Source organism: Coccinella septempunctata, chromosome 7 (assembly GCF_907165205.1).
Source record: "Coccinella septempunctata chromosome 7, icCocSept1.1, whole genome shotgun sequence".
NCBI classification, from domain to species: domain Eukaryota; kingdom Metazoa; phylum Arthropoda; class Insecta; order Coleoptera; family Coccinellidae; genus Coccinella; species Coccinella septempunctata.
Genome location: NC_058195.1, coordinates 26,536,019 through 26,559,801, shown reverse-complemented (window position 1 = coordinate 26,559,801; position 23,783 = coordinate 26,536,019). Strand labels below are relative to the sequence as shown.

The 23,783-nt window shown below is 37.2% G+C and overlaps 1 protein-coding gene across 4 annotated transcripts in view; it reads right to left on the bottom strand.

The window, feature by feature from the left end:
• The window catches only part of LOC123317996 (glutamate receptor ionotropic, kainate 2), a 227,011-nt gene that overhangs the window by 83,215 nt on the left and 120,013 nt on the right, over positions 1 to 23,783 (bottom strand). For all 4 annotated transcript variants that reach the window (XM_044904641.1, XM_044904642.1, XM_044904643.1 and 1 more), the window contains 2 exons: positions 22,091 to 22,521; positions 21,609 to 21,746 (listed from right to left, as the gene is read on the bottom strand). In XM_044904641.1, coding sequence (XP_044760576.1) covers positions 21,609 to 21,746; positions 22,091 to 22,521 — 569 coding nt within the window. The remainder of the gene's footprint in view (positions 1 to 21,608; positions 21,747 to 22,090; positions 22,522 to 23,783) is intronic.

The window sequence follows — 23,783 nt, the reverse complement described above, 5'->3', positions numbered from 1 at the left end:
AAATGGAATGAACAGTAATCAGAACTGATTGCAAGTTTATATTTCTTCCGAGAAAGTATCGAATGTATCGAAACTTTGCAGGCGATTTTTTCTCCCGAATCGAATAGGAATCCATAAGAGAATTTTGGTTTTTGAATATCTATCCCACGAAAACAATTTTTGAAGGAAAATCATAAAGGGTTGTTATGTTCAACCCTCAATAATGAAATTATGAGATCTAAAAAATTGTGTTAGTAATAATATTTACTTAGTGCTTCATATTATGTATAGTTTTATGACTCAGTGTTCTTTAGAACCCGTAAAACAATCAACTACTATAAACTCGTCATCGCCTTTCAAAGGCTGTATCTTGGATGGGAGGTCCATTTCGAAAAAAATTCATAGGAACTACCCCTGCTTATTTTCATCGAGGAATCATCTCCCTTAGTCCTTTGCATTTGTATAATATTAACTTTCCACAAAATATTTCTCCTGGTATGCCACAGGGCATAAAAATCGGAGAAACACATTTTCAAAGTAAGGAATGGCCTGGACAATACCTATCCAATTAAATGAATTGGTCCAAGAGGCCCAACTGGGAACCATGACCTTATAGATTACCAGATCTGAACCTTGTATACAATTCTTTGTGGGTAAAATTGAAGGAGGTTTATGAGGAGGATATCCAGACGACGAGAAACCAATTGAATGCATTCAATTGAATGATGAATTTTTGTGATCTATTAAGAAACAGTGGCAAAATGGATCGAAAGGCTTTATCTCATAGGAGAATTCAACGTGACAGATGTGTACAAACAAACGGTTCACATTTCGCAAAACTTTCAAAATAATATTGACGGAATTTGAACATCAGTTATCAATTTTTTCATTTTTGTTTGTGTTATTTCATTTCAGTGTTTCGCATTAATGAATGATTGTACCTATCGAGGAAAGCTTTTACGATTATTCTGGTCGTTTTGGAGCTTGTTATGGAATATTTCACATCTCATACCTATTCATTGACGCGATATTTATAGGAATTAATTAGATTTTGCTTCTTTTTTTTATTTCAATGTGGAAAATACATTAGAGGAGGAATTCTGGGCTTGGCATGGACTTCTTGGAAAGTGAAACAATTATTTTTAATTCGACATACAGGATGATATTATAAAACTGAACACATTGAATTAGGTGTGATGAGTCTAGCTCTGGAATATTAAAACAATTCATATTTCGCTCTCTAGATCTCAATTTTTTTCAACAGTGTTCTAATAAATTTTGTTGATTTTTGTCTCATTTTTATGATAGTTGGAGTATTTGCACGAATTTCAGGAACCCCCTTGTAGATTTCAGAAGGAAGCTAAAAATTAATTTTTCATATTTTATTACAATCATTTTATGTATGCAGGCTTCTCAAGGTTATGTTATTGATGGGTCAAAATTTGAGAAGAATCTGTTAAAAGGAAATTTGCTTCATGAGAATATTGAGAAAATACTTCTTTCCCAACAAACTCACATATATACGAATTTCTACCGTAACACCTACTTTTTCGCGTCATTTTATACATCGAAATTGTCGGCTCCAGTCCCGTCAAACTGGCAACAGCGCCGGGATCGTGAACGTTGGCCATATTTACCGCTGGAGTATATGTGGGATTGTAAAGTTGGTGCAATGTCTCGGGTTTGGAAAATATTATCGATTATGCTACTTTTTCAAATGAAGGAATTCTTTTCCCCTCTAAGTGTGCCTAAGGAGTTATAATTCTCATTAACGTTATTTCATCATATATACTCGAAGAAAACATTCGGATCATGTGGGTCTCAGGTCGCCTTAGAAACGTATCGGGGCTGGAAACGTCTATTGGACAAATATATATATATATATAAATAGATATATATATCTATATATACATATATATTTTTTTTTTTTTTTTTGGATTTCACACGAACGTGGGATATGTATGACTATTCGGGCCGGTTGGCCAAGACTAGTCATATTGTCAGTGAGGGAAGATTGCCTGGCGTATGATGCCGACCGTCCCCAGTATAACCGCCTTCTGCATCCATAGAATAGTGTTCGAGGGCAGTTTCATTTCTAGGAGGTGCTCTGTCGTCTTTCGGTGGACCAACCCATTGCTGCTGATGACTAAGGGTTTTATCTCGACTTTATCTAAGTGCCACATGCTCTTCATTTGTCTTGCCAGCGGCTCATATTTTGTTATCTTTTCCCTGTAGGTCTTAGATAGGTTTTGGTCGAGTGGGACTGAGAAGTCTATGATTATGGCTGTTCTGTTCTTCTTGGACCATACCACCATGTCCGGTCTGTTGTGCTCGGCGCCTTGATCCGTGATTATGGTCATGTCCCAGTATATTTTTGTGGTGTCGTTCTCTAAAACCTTTTGAGGGGCGTATATATGGTGTGGCACAAAGTGGTGTAAAAGGCCTTCCTCCAAGCACATCAGCTGATGCACAACCTTCCCCATGTTGTCATGGCGGGATAGATATTTTGTGCCGGCTATTGTTGAGCAGCCCGAGGACAAATGCTGGACCGTCTCCTCGGCTTTGTCGCAGAGTCTACATTTTGTAGATTCCACTGGCTGCTTCATTATTAGCTTAGTGTAGACCCGTGTTGGCACAACCTGGTCTTGTATTGCCAAGAGTGTACCCTCCGTTTGGGGGAATAGGTATCCTTGAGACAGGTAGGTGTTAGAGTTCAGCGTGTCCACTTCAGACTGGTGCAAGCTGGCGTAGAACCTTCCGTGCAGAGGTTTTGCCTGCCAGCTTTGCTTCCTCCTCTCAGATGGCTCCTCTGTAGCAGGTTCTTGAGTGCCTGCTTCCTCCAGAGGCGTGGATGGAAAACGTTGTGCTGCCACCCACTGCTGGATAGGTGAGTATCCGTTCCTGAAGTACTCTCTCATTTTTTCCTCTTCTTTCAGGTAGATGTCCTCCAGGCTGCCCAGGCCCCGGCCTCCTTCTTTACGAGGTAAGTACAGTCTTTCTATTGCTGAGTTCGGGTGCAACATTCCGTTCCGTGTCAGGATAGCTCGGATCTTCCGGTCGAGTCTTTCTAGGTCTGTTTTAGACCAGGTGATTACGCCAGCTGTGTACGTAAATACTGGGATCGCCCAGATGTTGATGGCTTCTATCTTGTTTTTGGCCGATAGCTGTGTATTCATTATTCGGGTTACTCTGTTCGTTAGCTCGGTCTCAGTTTCTTTCTTGTTTTCTGGCTGCCTTATTTCAAACGTTTGCTGCACGCCCAGGTATTTGTATCTGTCTTCTTTTCCTAGTGTTGATATTGTCCGTCCATCGGAAAGCGTTACATTTTCTTCCTCAGCCAGTTTACCGCGTTTCACATCGACCACGCCACACTTTTCTAGTCCTAATGTCATCCCTATATCCTCGCTAAACTTTCTAACCAGTTCTAACTGCCCCTCCAGCTGTTTCCTACCTCTGGTGAATAATTTGAGGTCGTCCATGTAAAATAAGTGACTGATTCTGTTCCTTGCGTCCATCGAGTAACTGTATGCAGATCTGTTAAGCATACTGCTAAGGGGGTTCAGTGCGAGGCAGAACCACGGCGGGCTTAGGCCATCCCCCTGAAATATGCCTCTTTTGATGTTTATTTCTGAGGTTCTATAGGATACTGATTTATTGCTCCATGTCAGCGATGTGCGCCATGTTGACATTAGGCACTTCAGGAGATGTATCACCTTAGGGTTGACCTTGTAAATCTTGAGTATTTCAAGAAGCCACGAGTGCGGAACAGAATCGAACGCCTTGTGGTAATCGATCCAAGCAATTGTGATGTTCTTTAGCTTCTTCTTTGCCTGTTTAGTGATAGTATTATCGATCACCAATAGCTCCTTACTTCCGCGGGCCTTCCTCTTACATCCATTCTGCTCCCAAGACATGATTTTGTTAGTTTTGATGTGAGTATTGATCTTGTGGCCGATGGTCGAAGTGAGTATCTTATAGACTGCGGGCAGACAGGTGATCGGTCTGTAGTTTTTCGGTTCTGACAGGTTTCCCTTTTTAGGTATCATGAGCGTCATGCCGAGTGTAAAATAATCAGGTACGGTTGTTGGATCCTTTATTGCCTCCTGTATCAGCCGAGCCAGCACTTTGTGAGTCGATGTTAGTGACTCATATATATATATATATATATATATATATATATATATATATATATATATATATATATATATATATATATATATATGAGACGATAATAAAAGAATAATAAAAAACATGTTAGTTGCCAACAACTATCCTAGAGGACTTATCAGCGGTATTTTTAACTTGTAATGATAGTTTTAGTGTCTGGAAATATAATGTAAGGAAGGTTTAAGCGGCATGCAGGTATTTTTAACAGTTGTACTAACACCCACTAGAATCGAGCAAACAAGACTGCTGAGAAATTTTTCAGTTTTCCATATATACCCGACCTATCACAGAAAATGAACAGATTGTTTAGATCAAAATTATCGGTAAAACTTGCCTGTTATAACTTAAAAACTGTTAATTCTGTTTTCACTAAGCTTAAGGATGAGACTAGCAGATTGAAATGTTCCTGTATAGTTTATAAGATTAATTCTAAAGATTGTGAAAAGTGTTATGTAGGCCAAACTAAACAATTCATTACTAACCGGCTGAAACAACACGAGTATGACTGTCGTAATATTAATATGAACAAGAGGGAAAAAACAGCTTTAGCGGACCGCCATTTCGAAAATGGCCATAGCTTTGATTTTGTCGACTTTAAGATTTTGGATGTGGAGAGGAACTATTTGATGAGAAACATAAGTGGGATGATTTATATACGTTTAAATGAAACTGTTAATTTCAGGACTGACATTATATCTCTAAGTTCTAGATGATCAATATTTCGAGTTGATATATGGAATTGAAGTGTGAATTTCTACGCCGCTGCATTGTTTCTGTCTGATTTCTGGCGATTGCATTGATTTTATGAGATATGACTGATTCATAATAATTGTCTCCTTGCGCGGTGTAATATTTTGTTGTTAGGGTGAAATTTTGTAGATTTGTTTTCGATAACCTGTAGACCTTTATAGTATTCCGAATTATATTTTAAACCGTAAAGTCTGAATGCAGACTTCACCTGTATGTACCTGCTATTCAGCTAATGTTTTTCTAACCTAACAGTTATTCGATGCGGTAAGTTATGTCTTTTCTTGTGTATCCTTGACGTTCACTTATAATTGTTTTATATCTTTGTATGTTTTTTAGCCTTGAAGAAGCATAAATATATATGCGAAACGTCGGCTGTTGAAGAATTTGTTGAATGGTTTTCGTCCTATCCCTGTGATCCCAATTTCAAATTCTTTCTGAAAGAAATCACTCAATTATGTTACAGATAATGCTACCACTTTCACTTCTAAGGACTTTCAAAATTTCTTGGAGGGAAACAATATGAAGCATTTGACCTCTCCTCCATATCAGCCATCATCTAATGATGCCGCAGAAAATGCAGTTAAAATTGTGAAAGATTCTCTGAAAAGATCTCTTGGTGAAGGCCCAAACTGAGATATTAATAAAGCAATCAACAATTTTCTTTTTGATCATAAAAACACTATTCACTGTACTACTGGAATGAGTCCATCAAATCTAATGTTTGGTAGGAAATTGCGAACGAGATTCGATATCCTTTTGCCTGAAATGAAAAATATGAATTCAAGCTTGAAAGATCATTTTCTAAATAATCAAGTCAAACAGAAAAAATATCATCGAGGAAAACGTTCTAAAAAATTTGACATTAACGGTGAGGTCACAGTTAGAGATTATAGAGACATTAATAAAATTAGATGGATAAAAAGTACAATTTTTAAAAGAATTGGAAAGACTTTATATCTTGTGAAAATACCCGATTTAGCCAATGTCATTTGGAAGCGTCACCTAAATCAAATAAAGCGAAGGTTACATTTGCCAGAACTTTCTGGATGTAGTTTGTCAGATAATTCACCAAGCGAAAACATTAAGGATAAGGGATTAGGTGCCCCTTTCAATACGATTTCCGACATTACATATGAAAGTGAACCCTCTTCAGTGTATCGAAGATACAATAACCGAAAGATACCGAAAGATATAATAAGTGATACTCCCAGTGAAACGACAATAGGTGATAATCCCAGTAAAATGAATAACACGACAAGTGATAACCACCCCAGTGATAATAACACTATGTCTTCCCGTCCTAAAAGATTGATTAAACCTGTAGATAGATAAAACTATAGATAATTTTCAAGGATATTGGTCATATTAGATGTAGGTAATTTTTCTTATAAATGGGTAGGTATTTTTTTTTATTTACATTATAAGGAGGGAGGTATTGTAGTACCCATATTCTACAATTAACTCAAATTCTTTTCGATTGCTCATCACTGAAAATTTCTTCATGCGCAATAGAATAAGATTCTCGTATTGCCAATTAACGAAACCACAATCGGTACCAAATTATACCACATGGCGAAGAGTATTTATCTTATTTACAGAATAAAAATTTAAGCCACGAAAGACAATTTTCTATATTTAAAACTGGGATTAATAAACATTACATTACAAATTTTTTCATTTGTCCACCCACGGAACCATAGAAATCAATCTTTGAAAATTTTTGAAAATGTGAAGTTGAAAAATTTTGAACCAAAATTTCAGGATCGTTTGACCATCGTAGGTCCATGTTTGTCCACCTTTTATTTTCATTTGTCCAGGCACCGTTTGAGAGATATGGAAAAAGAAGTTGTTTCTGTGCATTTTCTGAGTAGAACCCCCAAAATGCAGAAACGTACTTTTAATGGTATAGATCGTTTGTTCAATCAAAGTCCACTTTTGTCCACCAAATGTTTTCATTCGTCCATCCACAGAACCATAGAAATCCATCTATGCAAATTTTGGAAAGTGTGAAGTTGGCACCCCCAAATGTAATTTTGTTTTTCAGGATCCTTTATCCATCGTATGTCCATGTTTGTCCAACATTTTTTTTAATTTGTCTAAGCACCGTTTGAGAGATATGGAAAAATAAGTTTTTTCTGAGCAGAAAATCGTCAAGACCGAACAGTTGCACCTAGATGGATCAAATTCTCAGATTTATTATAAGAAGAGTTGCTCTTTCAGAATTTGTATCATATTTGTATTTACGGTCACTTTTATTGTGAGATGAACGACTTGAAAGCTGACTCGAAAAATCCTGAAAAATATGGGTTCGGTTAAAAATTCTTCAAGACCGAACGGTTGCACTTAGATGGATGAAATTCTCAGATATACTACTAGAAGAGTTGCTCTTTCAGAATATGTATAACACTTGTGATGATAGTTTAGTGTCTGAAAATATAATGAAATGAATTTTTTTTTATGTATAACACTTCCATCTACGGTTTATTTTCTTGAGAGATAAACGACTCGAAATCTTACCTTCGAAAAATCCTGGAAAAGCTGGGTTCAGTTAACAATTCGTCAAGACCGAACGGTTGCACCTAGATGGATGAAATACTCAGATTTATTACAAGAAGAATGATTCTGTAGGAGGACAAATGAAGTAATTGGATAGACAAAAGTGGACTAACGTTTGAAGAACGATATTTACCATCTTTTTCGCAATTTAGCTGAGCTGTTGAGAAAATGCACCGAAAAAAAATATTTTTCCATATCTCTTGGTCAAATGAAAAAAAATTGGTGGACAATCATGGACCTACGATGGACACACGATCCTGAAATTTTGGTTTGAAAATTTTCATTTGGGGTGCCAACTTCATACTTTTCAAAATTTGCATAGATGGATTTCTATTGTTCTGTGGATGGACAAATGAAAAAATTGGTTGGACAAAAGTGAACTTGGTTGGACAAACGATCTATATCATTAAAAGTACGTTGTAATGAAAGGGTACTTTTCAAACCTACCCCCTCATTTTGGAATAATCCTTTTAGATTCATTTTCGTAATTTTATTTTTGAATTAATTTCCAATTCAGGATTCCGACATCGTTCGGAATTGTAAACATTCCGCACCGTTTTCATTCCGTTTTCAGTTCTGAAAAACTATGTCGCACCGTATGAAACATCCTGAATTGGAAGATAACCGCGTTTTTTTGTTCGCTAGCACAGATAAGTCGAAATTAAGACGTCTTCATCGACGCACATTTTACCGAATTTGGACAGTCGAAGCACATCTGATTTACAGGTCACTTCACTTGCTGTCGACTTACGATTACTTCACTTGCTGTTCACCTACGCACTTATTCACGATTGACTCACGATTAAGTACCTCGATATAGTGCCGTCCGCCGTAAAAGCTTATCTTGCTGCCGTTGAGTTTTGTTGAAAAATTTCGTTTGAGTTCCCTTTTTTTCTCTACGATTCAGAATATAATTTCATTTTTTTCTTCGTTACTTTTATTTGGTGGTTTGTGATTTTTACGAGTGCAAGTGACCAAACTGATAGTTTTATATATCATTGGAACTTCAGTCTCCGTCTACACCCCTCCTATACCAGAGTCTGAGTTCCACCCCTACTGTCAATAACGTACCCTGCTGGTGTGGATACCCGGGGTGTGCAGAGGGCACTTTGGGGTGGCTACCCTTCCTAAAATTCTCCCGCTCGTTCCTGTGTTCACCCCTACGGTTAGGGAAGCACTCTGCTGGTGTGGATACCCGGGGAGTGCCGAACGCCCCCAAGGATGAGCCGTCGTAATTCTGTGTCGTCGTATTTCATCCCCTAACCTGGCTGAAGTCCGATGCCTGTCCATTAAGTGTGCGTCTTTGGTTCTGGCTGGCGAACACGTCCGTAAACCCCGTATAACGTTTGAGATCGGATTCTGTTTCATTCCGTCCGTTTTGCCTGTGAATTCACTGATCTCCAGTCTTTCACTGTACGAATTTTATAATAGTGCCATTTGTGTTTTCTTGTACCAGTCGACAAATATAATTTGTGTACGTTGATTTTGACTTTCACTGGTTGTCGCTAACACCCCAGACACCGAGGAACCTTGTCTTCGGCTCGTAGCTACCAGAGTAGGTTTGCTATTTTCCCTTAAAGAATCGCTGACGCTCGAGTATACCGAGAAAGAGCTGTTACAAAAATGGCGCCCGAGCAGGGACTGTTCAAAATCTAGTAGGAAACAACAGAGGTGAGAGACATTAACCGGACAGTGAGTGAATTCCCGAATCAGTGAGTAAAACCTCAGAACAGTAACTATTTCTCAAACAAAAAACTGTAAAAAATAAACTTGATCTGTGTTTTATTCTCTTCCACTCTGTATTGAACTGTTATACTGTGAATTGAATTGGACTATATTTTGGAAATTTTCCTATTGTTGAACCCCATTGAAAATAATTTTTGATTATTCTTTTTACCGATTACTGCATTGAGTTGTTGAAAACTGAACTGTTATTACGCCGTTATATCAGTGAAAATTATTTCAGATTTCTTATTATTTCTGATTTATTGAATTGAACTGTTTTAATTTCGCATTGAAGGTGAGTGAATTTCCGAACATTGAAAATTTATTGTCGCAATTGGTAAAATTTAATAGGTTTGATTTATCTATCGGTTTAATAGTGAATCACCTATCACCGTGTTGATAACTTATCTACCTGCTTTATATTTATATGTTCGTTCCCCTCTTATTCAATATCTCCGCAATGACTTGTCTCCAACTTCTCTCTGGTCTTCCCCGTCCCCTCTTTCTGACATCTTTGGCGTCACAAATTCTCCTCGTAATTGTATCCTCCTGCATTCTATTCAAGTGTCCCCACCATTTCAACTGTCTCCTCTCAATAAATTTTTCCCAAGATTCCACTTTCAAATCCCCTCTAATTAATTCATTCCTTATCCTGTCTCTTCTAGTAACTCCCATTACTCTCCTTAAGTATTTCATTTCCATAGCCTGCAATCTTGACTTTTCTCTCAAGTTCAGGCTCCTTGTTTCACATCCATAAGCCAAAATTGGTCTGTAGATGGATTTATACACTTTGAGCTTTGTTGACTTTGATACTTCTCTCTTATTCATAATGCCTGACCTCATGGCGTAGTATAGTCTGTCTTCCCTATTCTATTGTCGATTTCATTGACCCGTCCCCCCGTGTTGCTCAAAATTAACTCCTAGATATTTATATCTGTCTACCTGTTCGACTTTTTGCCCTCCCAAATACACTTCCATTCTTCTTTTCTGTCTTGCCACTGTCATAACCTTTGTTTTTCCTCTATTCATCTTCACCCCATACTCCGATATAACCTCATCCCAGATATTCAAGTTCTGTTGTAATTCTTCTTCACTTTTAGCCACTACTACATCATCTGCAAACACTAGCTCCAAAACACATACCCTTTCCATTTTATGAAATCCCACTGTAACCTTTTTAGTTCTTTGTCTGCTTTTCTCTATTATATCGTCCATAAGGGTTATGAACAATAGTGGGCTAAATCCTCCTCCCTACCTCAGTCCTCTTATCGTCGTGAAACTCTCTGAAATTCTTCCCTTCATTACCCATAATCTGATTCAAGGTATTTTCGTATAACTTCTTTATTAAACTTATCAGCTTTTCACTGACTCCTCTCCTTCTTAACGCATGCCACACTGTCTCCCGTATCACCCTGTCAAAAGCTTTCTCTATATCTACAAAAGTCAGGTAGAGAACCCCATCTGTTCCCAAAGTCCGCCTCATCAATTCTTTCAAACTGAAAATATGGTCTTGTACGCTGTGATTCTTCCTGGGAATTTCAATAATAATTTTTATTATTATTATATATGTGGCGTACCAACGATGTCTGCCAGAATAGGTAGGTCCAATTACGTATGAACGCCACTGGTGGAAATTAAAAAAAAGCGATACATTAAAAAATGCCTCTTGATTCATATAACATGTATGACAAATTTCATTAAAATATCTGAAGTAGTATTGAAGATATTAATAATAATGATTTTTTTTTTAAAACTTTACTACCCTGTATCTCAAAAGGTCGGACGTTTAGGACATATGTTCATATAGAATTTTTTCCTTAAAATGGGCCCAACAATCACCCTCATAAATATTGACCTTCAATTAGGAAACACCCTGTACACTGCTGCGCCCTCGCTCTTACGGCTGATTCAAGGCCTCTGGCAAGATGTAAAAACCATGAAAACTGTCCGTCTACTGGGGTTACTTATTTCGATAGTTCCCTAAGTAACATAAACAAAATTCAGCTTTTATACTATAACGTTAGTTTTAAGTTTACCTAGGTACAATTTTTTGGAGTTTGGGGGTGACCGGCAGGGGGTTGAAATCATACTAAGTGTCCGGCAATGGATGACATCATTCTAAATACTACTCTAAAGAAAACATCAAGAATCTGACCTTTATACTTTAACGTAAATGAGGTGCTGTTTTTTACAACTTTGTTACAATCAGTAGTTCGACGCAGATATGTCGACATTATCATGGTTCACCTCGTTCTGGTGTCTCTATGTAAAGATTTGCCAATCAGTTTCTGCATTTTGCTTTCTTCAAAGTCTTTGACGATTTCTTTGCGATCCTGTTGCAGCATTAATGGAGTAGAATTATCGGTATGACAAACTGCTTGATGAAGCAGCCTTGTTCAGGAAATATTCTCGTTCTTCAATTTCCTGGGACATACGGCTGGACAAATCAACAATTCCTCGACCGCCAAGATGTCGTGGTAGCTCTATTCTATTGAGCTTTTAGGGTAATGTTTTTGATGTTTCGTCAGCATTGTTTTATTTTTCTCTGTAGGGCTGCTGAATCGGTGGTGGTCCAAATGATGATGTATGAATGAGTAGTAGTTCAATGCTGAGCAAGCGTAGGTATTGATCGCTTTGATGAGATTCTTGCTATTTAGATCAGTCTTCATTATACTTTTGGGTCTTCTAGTGAACGCCACAGCTAATTCTTTCTTCACCTGGCTCTGATTGATCCTTCTAGCCTGTTTGATACCTAGATACTCGTACGTGTCTCCTCCTTCCAATGCTTCGATTTCTGTACCTTCCTTGAGTTTGAAGATACCGTCTTCTATTTTGCCTCTCGTTGTATTGAGAGGATGACATTTTTTCAATCCAAACTCATTTTTCATTCCTGCAGAGAATTCTGCTACCATTTCAGCATCCGTTCCATTTGGTTTTCAGTAGATGCAAAATGTTTCAAATCATCCATGTAAAGGAGATGATTCCGTTTCATCATAGTTCTACTGCTGCTCTTATCGGAATAGGACCAGTTGTGATGGGACCATCTGCTGCTTTCATCTGTAGACTGGTGAGTTTTCCAGGAACTTAACAATATTGGGATCTATTTTGTAAGTCCTCAAGATCATCAAGAGCCATTCGTGGAGTATGGAATCGAATGCTCTTCTGTAGTCTACATAAGCAGCATAAAGATTCCTTCGTTTAGAGAATCGTTGTTTGCAGGAAACTGAATCTATTATTAGCTGTTCTTTGCATCCTCGGCTGTCTGGCGCATCCTTTCTGTTGTGTGGCTATGATGTTATACTTTTCACAATGGTTATAAATGCGGTGTGAAATGCACGATGTGATTAACTTATCCAGCGTTGGGAGGCATTTGGATGGATCTTCTGTATTCCTTTTTTTTATGTAACAGGTATATTGTGCCATGTGTAAGAAAGAATGGCATTTTTTCAGGATATTTCTTGATCATGGTTAAATCTTCATGCCTTATTCATAGTTTCTTGATCCAGGAGTTTTGTAGACCATCACGTCCAGGTGTTTTCCAGTTGTGAAGTTGATAGCTGATTTCACTTCTTCAATTTCGATTATGTCATATTGCATCGGTTCGTAATCCAGAGCTTCAGATTCCTCATCTTCAATCCATACAATATCTCTATTGAACAGAGGTTTGGTAGACAATTGTGCTGTCCAAAATTGTTCAATGGCTTCCTTTGGTGGTAACTTTCCATTTTCTCTAGCAGGTGATGTGAGTGACCGGTAGAAAGTTTTTCAAATAAATTGTTGTCTTTTTTCCGGCTATAATTGCTTTTATATCTCCTTAAATGTTTCGCATACAGAGTTAGCTTCTGCTTTAATGTGTCTAGACAGTGGTGAGCTGTAGTATTCTTCAGTTCTCGTTCTGCGTGTGTCCTGTTCCTAGTCATGGTTTCTTCGGCCATTTGCACTATTTTCGTTCCCCGATCCCCTTTCGAGTAGTCTCTTCCCAGAGTTTCTATTTTGTTTTGTACACGTTTCTACATGTTGGCATTTGTATTTTATGTAATCTTGGACCTTCAGTGTTCGTTCGGCGAATTCTTGCCTCAAGTTTTTTGCTCTTGTTAGTGCTGCACAGTAAAAGACTAGATGCAGATATTCCAATGAATTTCGGTTCGGGAGGTACTCGGGTCCTTATTCAAGATGTCAATTACAACTGATAATTTCTTGGATGTAATGAGTCGGGGAATTGCTATTAGATGGAGAGGATTTGTTCCTTCAAACTCAGCAACGTATCTCCTCATGTCAGATTCAATTTGCCGGCGCAGCTGTTCGCTATCGTCCTGGTATTCAGGCTAACTTGCGATAGAATTTCGACTGCAATTTCTTCTGGCTGTTCTTGCATGGGCAGACGAATTTCATCTGGGGCGTTGGTATTTTTTTCGATTGATATTTTAATAATTATAATTATTATTTATTGCCAGCTAAAATACTGTGTGATTTGCCCAAGTTATTGAATATTTTCATTACCATTACTAACGCAAATTTAACACTTTAAGCGGGAGAATCACCAGGACTAACACCACCAGCAAATTTAACATTTAACATAAATAATGCTATTTTCATGTAAGTATATTAACTGAAAGTAAAATAATATTACCGTTTATGTGTTATATTTGCGTACACAACTACTACATTTGTCTGCCACAATTTTATTTTTACGTCTTTTTGACAGCGGGTTAGAGTGGCCTATAGCCAGATATACACTCACAGGAAATATAATCGATTCTTCCAATAAATAAATCGATGAAGTTCATTCATAAAAATGTTTTATTTTGAGTCCGATTCGATTAATTTTTTTCTTAATTGTAGGTAAGTTGATATAAAATCTATCTCAAGTTTTGAATTTCAAGAAAATTAGGTGTATGTCTGTAGAAATTTCCCGATGTGATTTCGAATCTTATCATCAAGACACATCTTTCCCTAACAATTTCTTTTTTTATTTATTACAATATTTTGATTATTTAAAGTACGTTCATAAGTTCAACCTAAAATCCGAAAAAAATGGAGAATAACGGAAAACAAGTGAGAAACATAAGAATTGTTTTCCTCCTGTGCACGGATAAAAGCTGCAATTCGACCGAGCTTCAAAACTTACGCCACCCCAAACATTACCGAACCGCCTGCATAACTATCTCCAGGCAAAAAATGGATTTGGATGAGACGTTCACCAGTTCTCCGATTAATTGCTTCACGTCCATCCGGTGCTCAAAAGCCTTTACTCGTCTGTGAATAGGAAATTGCTCGGTTATTTATTCGTTACCCCAATCTTCATATTCTCTAGTTAATGTAAGGCGTTAATCCATATAGAAATTGTGAAATGTAATGTTTTTCTAAAAGCCCTGTATATTTCACAAAAATTGTGGTAAATAAAAACTGAAATTAGTTTTGAAATTAGAGTAAGAAAACAGATTTCGTTTCACTCAGTATAGAATGAGGCACTTCTAATTATTTTGAAATTCAAAACTTGAGATAGAGATCTTATGAACTCACATACAAAAAAAAAAATTAATCAAATTGGACTTGAAATAACAACTGTATCAATGAACATCAATTTATTGAGTGTGTTAGCGCTTCTGTGAAATTAAGTGGACTGTATTTGAAATTTGGAAATATCGCTAACACAAAAAATGAAAATATGCATCGAAACCCTTCTGACACTTACCCTCGATGGCGGTGATGTGGTCCTGGGGATCCCCTTTCTGCTCGAAGTTTCACCTCCAGCACACAATCTCAATATTTTGAAAAATAAATTGAAAATCTCGTGAAAAACTCGTGGAAAAATCGCAAAAGTGTCGGTGACCGTCTCTATCGATTGAATGAATCGATTCTTCTCTCGCGCAACCAAGCATGCGCAAAGTGCATTTTAACAAAAGACAGTATGAAAGTTGCACTAACATAGCCGGCCACCAAAACCCTCATAGGGTTTTCTGGAGAAAACAAAAAGAAATGAAAATAAAGAAAACTTTTGTCACTCGAGACCATTATGTAAGTCACCATTGAAAATTAAAGTTTAATTTTGAAACCGAAGGATAATGGATAAAACCACCGTTTCAAATCGAATAAAAACAAATTTTTCTACTCAAAAAAAAAAAAATAATGGTTATTTCAAATGAATTAATGAATGAATTGAATTAATTTTTTGGAAGTGGACAAAGTTTTACAGTCGGCCTACGGAATATTCCAGCGGCTGTTTTTAACGTAACCACCCGAATATGTCCATCTTCTCCCGGAAACACCTCAACAACTCGCCCCATTGGCCATTTGAGTGGAGGAACGACATCGCTTTTTATCAAAACAAGGTCGTTCACCTCAATTTCTTTGGCTGGATCAGACCACTTGAATCGCTGTTGTAGAGTATTCACATACTCTAGAAAATACCTTTTCCAAAAATCACGCTGCATTTTTTGTATAAGCTGCCATCGTGACAGTCGATTAAGATTCAAGTGAGAAAGATCCGCGTCCGGTAGAGCAGAATTCAGCGGTTCCAGTGTTAAGAAATGCCCTGGCGTAAGCGGAATCAAATCGTTAGGATCTGAGCTCTGAGAACATAGAGGTCTAGAATTAAGAATTGATTCAATCTGACAGATAAAAGTTGTGAACTCTTCGTAGGACAATCGTTGATCACCTACGACGCGAATTAAATGGGATTTGACCATTTTGACACCGGCTTCGGCGAGGCCATTGAAGTGAGATCCCGTGGGAGGGCTGAAATGCCACTCGAAAGTCAAACTCTGAGCAGTTTTCTGCGCCAAGTCAAAAAATTCGTTTTGGGCTCCAATGAAGTTTCGGCCGTTATCCGAATAACACGCTTGAATCGTACCGCGACGAGAAATGAATTGCCGAAACGCAGCGATGAAACTATCTGTAGAAAGGTCTTGAGTTAATTCTAAGTGAATTGCCTTAGTGGCAGTACAGACGTAAGACTTGAAATATTTTGCGCCTTTCATGCGATGCGGCGTAACGAAAAAAGGTCCACAAAAATCAACGGCAACATGTGAAAAAGGTTTCAGCTGTGAGATCCTGAATGTCGGGAGATCAGCCATTTTAGGAGGCTTAAATACATTTGGACGAACTCGAAAACAACGAAAACAGTTTGAGATAACCCTATTAATCGCTCGACGAGCAGACAATATCCAATATTGTTGGAGAAGTAAGTTATGTAAAGTTTTCATTCCCGGATGTAAGTATTGTTTATGAGTAGATTCTATGATTAAGGTCGTAAGTCTATGTGAACTTGGTAGCAAAGGGGGTTGTTTAGCTGAATAAGAAATGAAGTCCGATTTTTTGAGACGACCGCCCACCCTGAGGAAACCCAAGGAATCGAGAAAAAGTGAAAGCCTGTGGTATGGTTTCGGTAACAAGCAGTCTTTTTTAAGTTTTTCTATAATATCTGAGAAGACAGAGTTCTGAGTATATTTTATCAAACACATTAGAGATTCGTGCATTTCTTGAACTGAATTAAAACTAGTTTGCTTGAGTGTTGAAGTTCTGGAATTTTTTAAGAATCTTAAGCAGTAACTTAGAATTCGCTGAATTTTTTCAAGGAAGGAAAACCTATTCATCAACTTCTTCAAGTCGTCTGTTGGAACATCTACATAAAAAAAAAGCACCCTCTCTTCAGCGGAAACTACCTCTTCATGACCGGTTTTATCCTGAAACTGAAAAATCGGCCATTTACCCTTTTCGAGCGATAGGAATTCCGGCCCATTCCACCACGTCCTAAAGTAAAGCAGCTGAGAGAGATTCATTCCTCGAGACGCACAGTCAGCCGCATTTAAGGACGAAGGAATATAACTCCATGATTCTGGAGGGACTAACTCCTGTATATGATGTACACGATTGGCTACAAAAGTCTTCCAACGGCTCGGTGAACCATTGAGCCACGAAAGTACTACCTGTGAATCGGTCCAGCAAGTAATTTGATCGAAAAGAAGCCGATCTGAAAACGTATCTGTGACGAATTCGACTAGATCCGCCAACAGCTTTCCTGCTGAAAGCTCAAGTTTAGGAAGGGTAAGTGTCTTCAAAGGTGCAACTCTACTTTTGGAACAAAGAAGGAATACATTAATAGAGTCGGCCTTTTGTACCCTGAGATAAATTACAGCTGCATAACCTAATGTCGAAGCATCGCAAAAACCATGCAATTCACATCGTTCGAAATCATCAACAAGAATTCGTCTTGGTAAACTCAATTTGGAAACCTCCGATAACTCTGACTTCAATTGCTCCCATGGATTTTGAATTGAAAGAGGAAGCGACTCATCCCAGTCCTTTTTCATAGACCAAATACACTGCATTATATATTTGGCCTTCAATAAAATAGGCGACAAAAACCCCAAAGGATCGAAAACCCTACCAATATCTGAAAGAATGCCTCTCTTAGTACATTCATTAGTGGATGTTTGACAACTATATGAAAATGTGTCAAGAGACGGATACCATTGAAGACCTAGTACCTTGAGAAAAGGAGGGTCATCCTTATCAAAGGATAAAACAACCTGACAGTCGGAAGGCGAAACGGACGAAAGTAATTTAGGAGAATTGCTAGCCCACTTCTTCAACTCGAAACCTCCCCGACTAAGTAGATCTATCAAATCTTTCTGAAGTGAAATAGCCTCAGACTCAGACGAGGCACTTCCAAGAATATCGTCTATGTAAATTTGATGTTGAAGTATGTGACTGGCCTTCGGAAAGTTTTTCTCCTCTATTTTAGCTAGTTCTAAAAGTGCTCGCATTGCTAAATATGGGCTACAGTTGAGACCGAAAGTGACTGTATTTAATATAAACTCTGAAATAGGATCGTTGGGATCGAAACGCCACAAAATTCTCTGAAAGTTTCGATCGGAGGGTGAAATCAAAACTTGCCTGAACATTTGTTTAATGTCAGCCACAAAGACTATTGCGTCTAGACGAAAGAGTAAAAGTAATGAAACAATATCTTTTTGTAATTTGGGACCCTGAAGTAATGTATCATTCAAACTGACCCCCTTTGAACCTTTTGCCGATACGTCCCAAACTACACCTACGTGTAGTTTGTAGTGTAGCTTCGTGCTTACACTTTCTGGCTTTAGGACACAGTGATGTGGTAAGTAGCAAATATAACCCTCAACTTGGTCTTTCAATGTTACAGGAGACATATGTCCGGTTTCAAGGTATTCTTTCATAAAGTTAGAATAAGATGAATACAATGACGGATTTTTAATCAGGCGTTTCTCGAGTAATAGAAATCTGCGACGCGCCTGAGTGTAAGTATCACCTAAATTTGGTTTTGAGTTTCTGAAAGGAAGTGAAACAATGAATCTACCAGATGAATCCCGAGTAAAAGTTTCTTCGAAGAAAGTTTCACATTTTTCGTCTTCAACGGAGAAAAACTGCTTTTCAGGAATTTGTTTTATTTCCCAAATTTTAGGAATACAGATATCAACAAGGGCATCAGATTGAACTGTAAATGTCTTTATTGACGAATCGGAATGAAAGCTATCAATTTTACCTAAAAGAACCCAACCAAAAATAGTTTCAAGAGCAGTAGGTTGACCTAATTTACCCACAACACGACCATTTAGTAAAATGTGAGTAAATAATTCAGCGCCAATTAAAATGTCTATTGATCTGGAAAGAAAATAATTCTCATCTGCAAGAGGTAATCCCTGTAAATGTTCCCACTGTTGTTTTTTAATTGTGAAAGAAGGAATATTGGAGCAAAGATTCGGAATAACAATAGCATCGAAAGAAAATACTGGGCCTTCAGAATTTCTAGGCTTAATCTCGCACGATGTTATGCCTTTTGAGGAAATTGAAGACATTTCGTTCAAACCAAAAATTGCTGTCGAATACTGATGTCTTTTCAACCCCGAAAGTTTGATTGACTTCCTGAGTCGATAAGAATTCGCACTTGTTGAAATGCTCCATACCTATCACGTATGTCTACCGCTGCAGTAGCTAACAAAACAGTACTACAGTATACGTATTACCCGATAGAGTGGAAGAAATTGAATTGTTCTCTATGCTGGAAGTCGAAGAGTTATTATTTTCAATTTTTGGTTTCGATAATTCTGGGTTATTCTTTGAAACATGTATCAACGAATGATGACGACTGTTACATGTACGACATTTGAATGAAGAGGTGCAATTTTGAAGGCTATGAGAATGATGTTAGCAATTCAAACAGAGTTTATTCTGTTTTACGAATGATAATCTATCTTTCGGCGATTTTGAAGAGAATTCAGAACACTTGTTTAAAGTATGTGACCCTTTACAAAAATAGCACTTAACTCTGGAATCGCTCTGAACATTTGTTTGTAACGAGAAGGTGTTACCAATCTTATCAATATTTCTGTTAAAATACTTTTCTTTGCTCGATGAAGCAACTTTATTTTTAGGAATATTTAAATGTTGAACAGATTCTAAAGCCTTACATTTGATTTCCACGAAAGTATAAAGTTTTATGTATTCTGGAATTTTACTGGAATCAGTTTGAATTTCGAAATTGGTACGTGTTTCTATGTCTAACTTTCCTAGAAGTGTATAAAAAAGTAGAAAATCCCATGCATCGGTATTGAAATTTAATGCATTTAGCACTGCTAACGATTCGGAAAATGTATTGAGTAACACACGAAAATCTTTGGCGGAATTGTTTTTTAATGAAACAGAAAATTTTAATGAAACAGAAAAAATGGAATCCAGTGCATTGAAAGCTATAAGTCTTTTATTTTGATATCTGTCTGTAAGTTTTTTGAATGCTGTGTTGTAATTATCATTATCAATAGCGATACCATTCAGTAATTTTAAAGGTTCGTCTTTTAAAAAAGATAGAAGATATCTAAACTTCTCAACATTAGAAAGATTGGAATTTTCATGAATCAATTTCTCGAAGAGATCATGAAAGGTTGACCAAGTTTTCGGATCTCCGGCAAAGCAAGGTATATTAAGTGGTGGAAGTTTTGCAGTAGCCTCAACACTGAGTGAAGACGTAATGGGAGCATCAGTTTTATTGAAACTATGATAGATGGAAAGACCTTCGTAATAAAAATATTCAGTATCCTTTCGAATCTTTTCTTGTAACTCGAATTCTTCTTCTCGTTCTATTAACATGATAACTTCATTATAATATTCGGAAAAGCGATCAAAAATATTTGAAATATCTTCATACCTAGTTTTCAACTGCCCTCTTTTAGAGATGTCAGTTGAACTCTGAACAGCGATGGTATAATTCGGAAATTAAGCTGGTATATATTTTTCTTTTGTTTTCCATCTTCTTTAAATTACTCATTATAACTCAATCTATTTATTTCAGATATACAAAGATTAAGATATGTAGGTGTTCAATTCGAAATTGTATATAGCAATATAAAATTATTATTTTTATTTCAACGAAATCGGAAATATGGAAATGAATTGACGAATATATAGGAATATGTTGAATCTGCTAGAACGAAGACTGAATCGATCTTATCGAGAGCATACGGTGCCAGGTTTTTATGAGGAAGAGCGCGATAAGCGTTTATTGCGCTGTGAAAATTATGAATGGAATTCAATGGTGACTTACTGGAAAATTCGAAATGTAAAGGAAATTGGAAAAATATGAAATGACTACTAGTCAATTCGGCTCTGAATGACCAAAATGTTAGCGCTTCTGTGAAATTTAGTGGACTATATTTGAAATTTGGAAATATCGCTAACACAAAAAATGAAAATATGCATCGAAACCCTTCTGACACTTACCCTCGATGGCGGTGATGTGGTCCTGGGGATCACCTTTCTGCTCGAAGTTTTACCTCCAGCACACAATCTCAATATTTTGAAAAATAAATTGAAAATCTCGTGAAAAACTCGTGGAAAAATCGCAAAAGTGTCGGTGACCGTCTCTATCGATTGAATGAATCGATTCTTCTCTCGCGCAACCAAGCATGCGCAAAGTGCCTTATTGAAGAAGCCTGATGCATAATTTGAATTTAACAAAAGACAGTATGAAAGTTGCACTAACAGAGTGTGTGGATTATTTTTCCGATGGGTGTATTCAAAATATTAAATTCAAAAAAATTAGTTGTAATAAGACAGTTCATCGGTTCGTCGAGTTGATATGGAAGGAAAACCGACCGCTTGGAAACCCAAGCATACCCTAGACCGATAAGATTGCCTTGGATTTAAGGAAACGTGTCAAATTTATGTTTATGTGATGGAGAGCAGCAGATTAATGCAGATGTGTAGGTCGGCCCAGAATCACCTAAAGTTGTAGCGCTAAAGGAATTTACCGGCCGGTACGATTTTGACGACCGCTTATGAATTAATATATCCGGGAGCATTAAATACATTAAAAAAAATCAATCCATCTGATAACTTCTGAGATATTGTTTTCATGTTTTCAATGATATTTCGTAATGAACAATACTTCCACTCACTTTGGTAAGAAATCACAGCCTTGTTGCATCAATGAGCCTATAGCGAACCACATACAGTTGAATAGCGTGAACTGATTCTCTAACTGATCTGGATTTGGATTACATGGATGTGGATTTTGCCATTCATATGGTGTGAATCTGTAAAAATGATAATATATATATATTCACCAAAATTAGCAGAAAATTATGACAAAGTTCATACTGCTTTCAAGGTGCTTACAGATTACTCTGATGTGACGTGGGACTACGTTGTAATGCGCATGATTCAAATATCTAACATGCGATTTTGCGCGGGGGTTTTCAAATTGTTCTGGCGTGACGTGAGACATACATTTCCACGTCACGCCAGAACAATTTGAAAGTTTCCACACAAAACCCCATAGGGTTTATTAGATTTTTGAATCATGCGCATTATGACGTGCTCCCAAGTCAAGTCAGAGTAATCTGCGGACACCTCAAATAGAGATCTTTATTTAACCCACCTTGCCAGCACAAATAACAATACAGATACACCAAGATATGCAGTTGCCATATAAATCCAAACATCAAGTGATAATGGCGATAGGAATGAGAATAGATTAGGTGGTTGCTTGATGGGCTTTCTATACAGGATGCTCACACCGAGACTCATAAACGGCATTGTGAAATCCACTGCTTGTTCTCTTTCATATGTAATCGTTAAATCGGCAACGGCCAGATCAGCTCTTTGGTCCAGAAGTTCACGTATGGTGCCATCCCATTCTTTAGTTTCGCGATTATAAGAACCATATCGTCCATCTGGTGCCAATCGAATTGTGTAATTGAATCCTAATAATCGAGATATCTCGTGAATTAGGTCTACAGCATAGCCTTCGTATTGGGCATTGCCTGATAGCATTTCACTTGCTTCTTTCCTCATAACGTATGGGGCACTCTGAAATGAATTTGTCTGTAAGAGCCATCTATCTGAAACGTGCGAATCTAGAATTCAAATATAAGAACTGTTTCACTTGGTATCACTAAAGACCAATTATCTACTAAAAAAAATCATCATCATATACCACGAAGAATTAATCTGAACTGCGAATTATATTGCCCCACCAAATGTTTTTATCGACATATACGTATAAAACTTTCCCAGATTATTTTTAAGATGAAAAATGCATATACCTTTACTCTATTCACATTTATTTTAGCACTCAGTTGGCCATGGAAATTTGACACATTCCACTCTGTTTGGTACGAAAATGTGGGGTTATGACGCTTGTGAAAAAAATTTTTGGTTTTAAATCAGCGCTATGTTGTCAGTTCTACGTAAAAGTCTCAGTAATTACGTATTTAATCACAATATCGAATCACTTCGGAAAATATAAAGTCGAAAATATGTGACGAACATAATTGACGTTTATACGAACTGATAGAAGGCGTACCAAATCTAGTTATTTATATGGAAAATACAAGAGATCCGTTTTTGGATATATTTATTATTGCTATGGAAGAAAAATAAATTATTGACACAAAATATGCAGTAGCTTGAGGAGAGTTAATGTTGGTTACCTTCTTTGTCTGAAGGTTGAAGACGTTACATCAGTTGTAGATTTTAAAAAATCAACCCCAAGATGAAATGCATATGATGCAGTGGTTGAGAATGTGTATCTCTCGCATGGGCGGTCCTACGGGGGGGGGTAATTACCCCCCCCAGAGCCCACAACGAATAGGATTTTTTGAATTTTTGATATAAAAAAACTAAGAAAAAACAATATTATAATGAAATGAAAAGTAGAGATTCCTTTACAGTGCATCTCATCTTGGCTGAGACAGCCAGGTTTCTCGATTGTTATTTGAAGCCCGTTTGCAACAGCCGAGAGTTCTCTAGAAAATTTACTCGAGAATTCATGCGCCGTGAATTATGTACCGTTACATACGCACTTTCGGTAGAATTCTGTGTTCAGTTGCATACAAAATAATCTCTGCCGTTTTCTAACCAAAATTTGGTAGAGAATTTTCGGCCGTTACAAACATCACATAATGATGATTTTAGAGAAGAAGAATCAATTAGATGACTTTTCTATCAAAGATAATACACTCATCACTAACACGAAAAACAAAACGAAGGTACTGTTATTGTTTGCGTTTCCCCAATATAATATTGTTTAGTTTAGTTTTTGCAATGAGTACTAGGAATTAGAAGAAATT